Source organism: Rissa tridactyla, chromosome 3 (genome assembly GCF_028500815.1).
Source record: "Rissa tridactyla isolate bRisTri1 chromosome 3, bRisTri1.patW.cur.20221130, whole genome shotgun sequence".
Lineage (NCBI taxonomy): Eukaryota > Metazoa > Chordata > Aves > Charadriiformes > Laridae > Rissa > Rissa tridactyla.
In genome coordinates, this window is record NC_071468.1 from 37239905 (window position 1) to 37250648 (window position 10744).

The 10744-nt window shown below is 46.1% G+C and overlaps 1 protein-coding gene across 2 annotated transcripts in view; it reads right to left on the minus strand.

Annotated features, from left to right (window-relative positions):
* Positions 1-875, minus strand: part of CRIM1 (cysteine rich transmembrane BMP regulator 1) — a 194356-nt gene extending 193481 nt beyond the window's left edge. For both annotated transcript variants that reach the window (XM_054194091.1, XM_054194090.1), the window contains exon 1: positions 168-875. In XM_054194091.1, the coding sequence (XP_054050066.1) occupies positions 168-519 (352 nt within the window). In that variant the 5' untranslated portion in view covers positions 520-875. The remainder of the gene's footprint in view (positions 1-167) is intronic.
* Positions 876-10744: the final 9869 nt, after the last annotated feature.

A 10744-nucleotide genomic window follows, 5' to 3' on the forward strand; every position in this document is an offset into this window, starting at 1 on the left:
GCTTACAAGACGCGATCGCTTGATGGGACAAGCGGGCGGTGGGGAGGGAAGGAGGGCGCACCGGCACCCTGGCGCCGGTGCGCCCTCCTTCCCTCCCCGCCGCCCAGCCGATACCCCCAACCCCAAGGGATGGATGAACAAACGGACGACGTCCCGCCGCCTCTCACCTTCGCAGACCCCCACTTCGTACTCGGTGATGGAGTCCCCGTTGAGCGGCGGCCGGATGACACAGCGCAAGCCCCGGTCGCAAGCTCCGTGCAGCCCGTAGACTCCCCCGCAGCTCTCGTTGCGCTGCCGGGCGCACATGAAACAGCAGCCGCAGATTCCCAGCACGATGCTGCCGGGGCAGCTCTTCGGCTCTTCGCATTTCGACTCGTCGCAGGGTAAGCAGACCAGAGCCCGCGTCCCCGACTCGCCCAGCAGCAAGGCCAGCAGCAACAGCCACCCCGCCGCCGCCAGGTGCCAGCCGCCCTCTCCGCCCGGCCGTCTCCTCCCCGCCGAGACCGCTGCCAGGTACATCCCGGCTGCCGCAGCCCGGCCTGGGCCGGGAAGGGGGAACCTCTCGGAAGCCCCCCTCGCCGGCCGCCGGACTCGAGCGTGCCGCGGCTCCTTCCCGCCGCCGCCCCCGCCTCCGGCCCCCCGAGGAAAGTTTCCTCTCAGCGGCGGCGGCGGCCGCTTCAGCCAAACTTCTCCTCCGGGCGGCGGCGGCTCCGCCCGCTGCCCTCTCTGGGAAGCGGCGTCCGTCAGTCCGTCTGTCCCTCGGCTGCCGGTCCCGCGGCGCGCTGCGAGCGAGTCCCTGGGCAAGGCGGCGGCGGCAGCGACTAGCTCTGCCCCGCTCGCTGCCCGAGCCCCGACTCGCCTCCTGCCTGCAACTCGCCCCGCTCCGAGTGCGCCCTCTGCCCTCCCCCCATTGGGCGGTGACCGCCGCCGCCCCGCCCCGGCTGCCTGTTCGCGCCTCCTCATTGGATGCCGCCCAGGTCTGGCCCCGCCCACCCCTCCCCTCGCCCACCCCACCCCCCCGCAGCCCCAGATGCTGGGGCTGGGGAGAGACGCAGCGGAGGCGAGGAGCAGCCTGGGCCCCACGGCGGCGGCTGCCACCTCCCCCCGCCCCTCCCCTCCCCCGCCCGGGGCTCCGAGCGCGGAGCGGGGCGAAGCGGCGGCGCCAGACCCCGGGGACGGGGGGGCGGACACCTCTGCCTCCGGGGGACACCTCTGCCTCCGGGGGACACCGGGGGTGAGGAAGGAGAGAGCCCCTCGAAGGGCGACGACGCGGGGGGAGTCGCGAAAAGGGGCCTCGCGTCCCCGGCGGTGGGAGCCTCCTCCTCTTCCTCCGCCTGCCCCCACACACACACCGAGGGGCGCGGGGATCCGGGACGGGGACCGGCTCGGTGCCCGCTCCCCACCCCGTCCCCGCAGCCTGGCCCCCGATGGCGCCCAGGTGCCCGGCGGGTGCGGAGTCGTGGCCGACTCGCTCCGCGGGGGCGGAAAGGGGGAGCTGCGCTGCCGTTACCCCTAACGGCTGCTGTCCCCACTCTAGCGGCGTCGGAGCGCTGTCCCGGGCCGCCCCTCCGCCCGTTCGTAAACAAGCGGCGGTGCCGCGGCTCGCCCGTGGACCTGGGCACGCACACCCGCCCCCGGGCCGGCTGCGGGTCTTCGCTGGCGCACGGGCAAAGCCGCCCGCCGCTACCGGCCGATCTCCCGGCCCGTAGCCGGTCGGCCTGCCTCGGGAGCGGCGCGGAACGGGCAGCCGCGGCTCGGGGAAAGCGGCGGGAGGTGCGGTCGCGGCGGCGCTGCCGCGTTGGGCCCGGCGGCGGGGGCCGGAGCTCGGGGCTGCCCGTCGGGGCGGGAGGCCCGGCGGCCCCGGAGGGAGGGCCGGCAGGAGGCAGCGCCTGGGCGCCCCGCACGATTCGGCGGAGCGTGGCTGCAGGGAGCTTCTTGCCCCGAGCCGGGACGGAGGAGCCACCGCAGGGGAAACAAAACGAGAGGTGTTGACGAAAGGGAAACCGCGGACTGGTCCGCGCTCGGTACCCGCCGGGGGGAAGAGACGGCGGGGAAACGGGAGGTCGTTGCCTTCACGAGGGCAGCCCCGCGGTATAAACCGGAGAGCGGGATCCGCTGCTGCCGTGTCGCGCCCTACCCGGGGTGCGAAGGCGGCTCCCGGAGCAAGGTAGTCACCGGGCTGTCAGAAATGCCCGGCGCTGTGGCGAGTGAGAGAATGAAGTCAGTTGCTTGGCAGGTGGGGTTGTGTCAGCTGCAGGGTGCTGAGCCTGGAAAGCCTTGGGTTGCGCGTACTGGTGCCAGCCATGTGGGAAATTTTAGGAGAGAGGTTCAGGAAACTTAATATAGGTTATTAGGGAGACTGTCGAGGGTATGGCTTCTGCAGCTTCTCTAGTCCTACACGTGCGTCCACTTTACCAGAAAGAACCATTTCTCATGTTAACGGAGGAGCTGCTATGTAAGGGCAAAACCCCCCATTGGCAAGGCAAAGGACAAGTTGCTACCAGTAACAGACGAAACGATAGTGTAAAGCTTTGTCAGCAATAGCGTACCTTTTTGGTGTGTTCTAAAAAGCACTGTAATTCACTGTCATTCACTCCAGCATAAATGCCTACTGGTAGCAAAGGTTCCATTACTAGCACAGGCCCATTACTAATGGAAACAGTAGAGCTGTGTAACATGATGCTGAAAAATAAAGCATTTCCATATTTGTCTAAAAGAAAGCATTTCCCATATTTGTCTGCTATTAAAAATAAGGATGTTTTTATCATATCAGAATAGCTGACTAAATCCTGCTCCATTCAGAACTTAAACTAACTTGTAGACGGCTGTTTTTCAAGAGCTACAAATCCTTTAATTAGCCTCAATAGTTTGCAAGGCATTGATCTGTTTTCCAGTGAAATGTCATTATTGTGATAAAATGCTATCAATAAAGCATACATTACATGGATTAGGGCCATTCAGCTGACATATCTCAACGACAAATGGACAATGAGAAGCAGCCATCTACTGGGCATCAGTATTTGAACTGATACTGTGCTACTTTTTTGAATAGATTTTGAAAATAAATGACAAGCTGATCTTATTAAAGGCACCGTGTTTTGGTATAAACAAGCCCAATGCATAAGTTTGAGAACAACCAAAACCATTGTGTGTTCCTGTATTCTGGAAGGAGGTAAGTCAGGAAAGCACCCTGGAGGTCATATTAAACAAGCACTCAGACTCTGGAGTGTTACAACAAATGGATGATACTCCCGGGTGTAGCAACACACCGAGCTAGAAGTTTTGTTTTGTTTTGTTTTGTTTTGTTTCCTCAAAAATGCAGGTTCTTCCCTCAGCCTCGGCCGGCTCGTGTCAGTTTGCCGAAGCTCCTGCAGGGGTCAGAGTACTTTTGATTCACCAAAGTTTCCACCAAAAAACTCACCGTGATTTGGATGAGAGCAGTTTGTAAAAACGTACTGTTTCCTATGAACTGGAAACACTGCCTTTTGGTCATGTCTTTTACTGACGAGGCACATGAAGGGGTTTTACCTTCCATATATAGCGTCGCTGAGATTGCTTTTCGAATGAGGCATACAGTTCCTGCGGCTGTGTTTTTAAAACACTGTTCACAAACCCAAGATTGTGCAGAAAGGAATCACAAAAGTGATTTTAGTGCTAGAGAGGATGCTGTACAATACAATACATGATCAGAGACTTGAATTTAATAAGCTTAGTTTATCAAAAGATGAAAAGTGAACTGATTACAGTGTATATTAATCCCTTCATGTGGAAAAATGAACTGGTCTATGAAAAATATGTAGGTATTTTTCCAGGACTTGTGAACATAGCCAGCATGGAAATCCCAGACATGTTGGATTGCATGCACAGGCAGTTCAATATTTCCCAGACATGCCAGACCTACCAGTCATGTACTGTACTGATGTGCAGTATACTCAATGCACAAAGAATTCATTGGACCTACTGTGCCTGTTTGCCTGTGTGGGAACGAACAAAGAAGCGCTAGAAGCAGTAGAAAAACAGATGAAGAGGAAAGCTACGGACAGCTTAGATAAGAATGTTGTAGGGCCCTGAGAAAAAGAGAGCAAACTTTTGAGCTGACTGCCAAATGAGAGAGGCTTCAGCTGTGAACAGGATTAGTACCCTGCTTCATAGACTGTTTACCCAGTGATAGCTGGGTGTAAGGGAGCAAAATCCAGAAATATTTACAGAACATGGATGAAAATTTAGGGTTCTTGCCTCCTCATGCTTTGCCCTTTAGGTAGAAGTCATGAACTACTCGTGTATGCTTGTAATCTAAATACTTAATTTCACAGTGGCACAGATGCAACAGGAAAGGTAGAGAATGCTTCGGCCCCAAACCTGAGAAAAGTCCATAGGGACAATGAGGTACTCCTTGGAAATCAGAAAATCTGATATCTGATGATTTTACAGGGAAAGTGAATATCCCTGCTTTCCCCAGCAAGGCGCAGCGAAGGATCCCTACAGGTAAATTCACTTACCCCTGCTTCTTGCTGACTCTTGATCTATTAAGGGGTCTACTGATCCAAATAGCTTAGGAGCAAGTAGATTCAGCTACTGCAGTGAAATCCAGCTTTTAATTTACCCTAGAAACAGGTTAGTAAATACTCCTAAATATAACTGTGGGAGGAAGAAAAGCATTGTGATAAACAGGCTATAGCAGCTGAAATGTCCTGGGCCTGTTTTCTTCTAATGTTGGTGTTCTATTGAAGCTACATCTAGGCTGAATGAAGTTGCAGCAGTAATCGAGTGGAGCTGTGGAACTTTCTTGGTCGTCATTTAATGTGGAGTTTTTGCAAATCCACACACTCCTAAGAGAAAACTACAATCCACTTCACTAATTCCTCAGTCCTGTGCTCACTCCCCTTGCTACTGGTAAATCTCCCCGTAAGAAAAATACATGTTTAGCAGAAATGTCCTGATAAGTCTGATATTCACAATAATTACAACTGAAATACACATTTCATTTTATGACATAGGTGAAGATGACATTTATACTACCAAAAATAAAAACATCTCACTAACCCCCCCCCCAACCTAAGTAAAGTATCAAAATGCCTTGATTTCAATTCAAAACTTTGTTTCTACTGTGCTGAGATATATTGGTAACTCCTTATGTATATCTGAATTTTGGGAATGCTGGTGATTTTAATACCAAAGTTGTATTTTTTTCTACACAAACTTTTTGTTTCTTTTCTGTGCCTCATTGTGTCTTTGTTGCACATTAAATTCCTTTTTTATTCTTTAGTCTGTTAAGATCGTTTGTGTCTACTTTGTAGCAGTCTCTTGACATAAACTCTTTCCTAAACAGGTTATAGACATGAGCAATCTCCACTCCCAGAAAAAAAGGATCAAGATGAAATCTGCCACTAATACAAGCAGTGCTGGATCAGTCTAAAACACATGAGAATAATTTCTCTCTTCTTCACAGAGATATCATGGACTTACTGCATTAGTAGCTGCAAGGTTTTTGCAAAACCCTTAAATGGAAAATAGTGGGAAATTGGGAAAGCGAATATGAGACTTCATTTTAAAAGAAACAATCTTTTTAAGAATTGTTTTGAAACAGTTCATAATAAATAAATAAATATCCCATCCAGTAGTCCCTGTTGGTTTTTCAGCCCTATAAGCCTTTCCCCTCAGCTGAATCCCTAGCTTGGGACAGCTCAATAGTTCAAAATTTAAGTCTGGAATAACTGACAGGCAGAATTGTTTGCAGCTTTTTCCTAATACATCTTGGATTGCTCATATGGAACAGACAAGTAAAAGGACCTGTTTTTTTAATGGCCTCAAAGCAACTGCATAAGCAATTTTAAAACACAGTTGCATGACTAATTTACTTGTACATGCTCTTCCACAAATTTAGAACCTATACATTAATAAAATATTATAAATAAATAAGCTGTAAATGAATACATCTGGCCATTTACAGGTGCAGTTCTTCACATTGCACTTAAATCCCTGAAATCATTATGCATTCAAGCTAGGGATTTTTTTCAGATCTGAACATCCTATAATATGTATCTTAAAAATTGCAAGGTTAAAGAACTTGGGAGTCAATAGCTATTTAAGAACATCTACCAGGAGCCTATCAGGAGAAATAACTGCTATATCTAGAAATGCAATTTTGTATTTAAATTGATCACCCTCAAGGTCATGTTGGTTTTAGCTTCTTTAGGGCGAAGAAAATCTTTTTAACAAATAAGCACAGTTAGGAAGGAAAGACAATTTGCTGTCAGTTTACAAAAGAAAAGTAGAAGTCCTTTAAACTGGTATGTCATTCTAGGGATTATATGCATTTTTATTACAGAAAATCTGGACATCAGAAAAGTAGGTGGATTAGATCAGCGTCTACAATCCTTTCATAGTGCTGCATACTAATAAGATTTTAAATGTTAAAATATAAAACTGAAAATACTGTGTTTATTTCACTGCAATCTGCTGTGTATCAATAACTGCAGCATAAAAGAGATGAAATCACATAGGATGAGGGATATGCTGGATGTGATCTAAAATTTGTCATAGCTAATTCCCTGGCTTAGTGTGTCCAAGAGAAGTTCATGGAGTTCTAGGCAAAGTACTTCCTATTTTGAACATGGCTTTGAACTCTTGAAGGAAAAGTAAGGGAGGTTGAAGTTGGTGGGTAAAGACTAAGCTGGTGGGTAGATGCTTATCAAGGTAAGTCAGGCCCCAGCTGTAACACTCTTTATTTCAGTTCAAACTCAGCAAAACATGACTGAGCCTCAAACTCTTCAAATAAGGGACAAAATGGCTTGTCCTCTGTTTTGCAGCTGAATCAAATGCTAAAAGGAAGATTGTCTGCTTATGAGTGAATGGCAACTGTATTCAGAGACCACTGAAAAAAGGTTTTTTAATGGCAAGATTAATGACAATGAAGATCTCCCATTTCTCTCTTTCTAGGAGGATTACACCTATAAAGCATCTCCAAAATATATCTTCTGTGTTAGAGAAATTTCACTTCATCAGGTACATTCATATGTGTGGGCCTAGTCAGCTCTTGATTATCAAGACTAAGCTGAAAAGGGAAAAAAAAAAAAAGCACCACAAAACCCAACCCTACTCCCAAACCCGCAGTACAAGATGTATGCCAGGTGGTCTTTGGGATCAGGCAGTGAGAACGCAATTGGGAAGTGAGCAGGCTGGTGATACGGGTGACTGGGGAGGGTGGGGACCCCGTGTGTGTACACGGTACACCAGTGTGGCTGTGTCCTGCGAGCACAACTCTTCTGCTTGCAGACGTGATCTGGCTCGTGCCGGGCCTTTCAGGTGTCTCCGGTCTTGCAACACGGTTAATTCATGACCCAGACAAGCCATCAGCACTTGATTGAGAGGCAATTGTAACTGATCCTGCTGTACGGCAAGGGAGCTGTATAAACCCCTGTGAGTTTCCTGACAGTATCTTCTATAACTTTTTCAGGCAGTGTTGCATATTCTGGCTATTTTCTGACTGCTGGAACTCACAGACGCCAGGGGTTATTAAGACAATCTCAACCTGGCCTTTTACTTGTTTAGCAAATTAAAACTATTTTTGATGTCTTTAATAAAGCTGGATAGAGCTTTCATTCCAAGAAATCACAGCATATTTCCAGTGTTTTTTCTAGCTCGTTCTAGATTTTAATGCTGATAAATGTAACTGGACATAAAAAACAACTATCCCTACTGACTTGCTTCCATTCATGTCTATAATCACCTTCTCGATTTCTGCAGATGATGATGTGGGTTAGCAAAAATGTGTAGGACAAAGTCAAAGGCTGTTCTGATTACTACAACTTTACGTATACCAAACGAAGTTTGCTTTCTGATACCTACAAGTATGTTGAGGAAATCAGATTTTTCTAGTTCATTCATCTTAGGAAACTAAAGTTGTTTATGAGAGTAAAGCAGAGCCATTTTCCCAAAGGAAACCAGTATTTCTATAAAATGTTTGAGCTTATTTATTTCTCTTGATAGATATCAAGCCAGTCTAACTGTTCAGCTTTTTAACAGCTTGGTTAGAACCATGCACAGCTTGGATACCATTTGCAAATTCCATATGTCTAAAGTTACTGTGGTGTGGTTACAGTGAGAGAAAAAGGTTAGTATAAATCAGCATTCATATCGATTGTTCGGTCTGTGTTAGTTTTTATAACTTCCTAGGGCAAAAAAACAGAGTACTGTATTTTTTCAAGGGTATCTAGGCCTTACTTATTCATTGTTGTTTTTTTCCTGTTAATATTTCCTTATTCATGTTGAGATACTAGTTGGCCTCCCATGGCTGATTTCAGTACATTAGCAAGAACTATTTGCTAACTTACGGGGTTTTTTCTTTACATAATTTGTCTTGCAAATTGCTAAGTAGACTGAGAGACTTTGCAAGCCTGGATTTCATCGCAGGCTTCAACAAACGTTAATGCACTCAGCCTGTATCAGAACATACTCAACATTGTGCAAGATCATATTCGTTTTCTTTTAGTCTGCAGGAAGATATGTTCAGTGGGTTTCCCGGTCCAGCTCATCTGAAAGAAGTAAATGGATGTTGCTGTATACCCAGTGTTTTGAACAGCATTTATCTTTTCAAGTGTGAACTTGGAATCTTCAGTTTAGGGACTTGGGTGGGGGCTAAAGGAAAGAAGTAGGAAGGTAAGATGGCTTGCGTGTAATAAGGGCAGCGATACATTTAGGAAGAAAACACAGCATTTCCTGCTTCTCAAAACATTTCTGCATCATGAAGTTAACATTTCATGTACTGTTGGGAAAACGATGGGGAGAGGGAACAAGCCCTGAACAGCAGAGAAGCCTCAGCAATAAGAAAGATGGGAAGGAGGATGGTTTGATTAGTATGGACTGGTAGAAAGGAAGCAGACAAGAAAATTTTCTCAGTCCAGGGGAAAGAGAGCATGGATGTGGATGCAGTCATGTGGAATAGCATTCTACCATTGGTAAGAACTTGCAAGATATTAGCAGTTTCCTAGACATTTCAAGTTCTCTCATTTTCTAACAATAAAAACGCAAGAGATCATCAGTATTATTCTCCCAGTCTTTCCCTCTTAATATATATGGGATTAAAGTCAACAGCCTACTGAGTCATTCCCTTTAAAGCAGAAGGGTTCTCCTCACATGAAATCTTCAGGTCATCATTGCTTTTGAGCTGAAGCAGATCCCCCATACTAGGAAAATCTTTATTTATGGGATTATGCAAAAGAAGAAATTCCCTTCTCTTCTGCCAGATAATTGGTCTAGCCCCCATAGCTGATTACAGCCTTTTATAACCTGCCCCTCAAGTCAACTAGACTCTAGACTGAGTGGGTAGATTTTAGCATGTTTTAACTCATGATAGTGAGTTTATTTATCAAAGATACTTTCTAAGGTTTAATATAATTAATGTGTTCTCTTGACTGCTTGACTGACATATTTTTGCCTTTTTGCATTTTTTTAAATAAAAATATTATTTTTTCTTCAGAAAAGAAGATATAAAGAGTTTAGGTGACAAATTTGGAAAAAAGGTTAATCAACTCGCACATGACAATCTTTGAATTCAACCAGAAAAACTGCTACAGGGCTCTTATTATTTTATGGCAGTGAAGCTGTTTCAGTTTTCTTATTTAGTAATAATGAGAAAAAATTGCTGTTATGCATTGTCTGCTTAACTCCTCACAGCAGTGCAGACTAGCAGTAAAAACTTATTTTTTACTGGACAATTAATCTGGTTTACAGGTCATTTTTTCATTATTAGATATGCAACTAGTTTTTCTCAGCCTTCACCGGCATCTCTTGGTCAGATTGAGACTGGGGTGCTGTTCCAGTCCTGTTGCCATCCTACTACTCTTTGTAGTGCATAGGAGGATAAAACCAGTGATACTGTCTCAAGAACATGAGGAGGTTATCAGGAAGAGGACAACAGTTCACGGTTCCCCTGACATACTTGAGAGAGACTCAGAACAACTGGCAGCAGGATGTAAACAAACTCCAGGTCCTTCCTACACCTTCTGAATTAGTTTTTATATCCCACATCAAGCAAGGGCAAAAGCACCTTGAGTCACCTTCCTTCCTTTGGTCATCCAATATAAGCTTCAGCAGATGAAGCCCCCACTACATTCCTTTATTAATAACATTTTCCTCTCTCTCAATCTACATCTTTGTTTGTTTGTTTGTTTTTCTTTCACACAAAAAAGTGTGTTCCTTGATTCAGCTTAAGTGATGCAATTCCGAGTCTTTGATCTTTTACATTTATTGTAAGAAAGGAAGGTCTTCATAGCCCTACACTGAAAGCTACAGTTAAAGTTGTATTTACAGTTGAAGTTGAATCAGAAAGCACCTCATTTGAAAAATGTAAAGAAATATAAATAAGAAATTAAGAGAAAAAGGCTTATGCATTCCTTTCTACCTTCATGCTATCTACAGTGCTATTAAAAATGAGCTGTAGTACTTCACAAAGCTTATATTTCCACTCATCAAGAAACCAAAAGGGAACACAAACCCCAACTTTGAGTTTCCACTGTGATTAATGAAACTTTGATAATGATCTGGTATGGTATCAGCTGATCAACTCATCTGACTTCCATAAATCGGCAAAGACATTCTCCTTAGCTCTGCCGAGGTTTTCTGTTTTAGTTGAAGTTGTTAGAGCTGCTATTTTGGCCAGCATTCTCCAGATCGAAAAGCCTGAATCTGTATAACTTCTGCTGAAGAGACAGCCTATTCAGGCCAGTGCTGCCACAAACTCAGA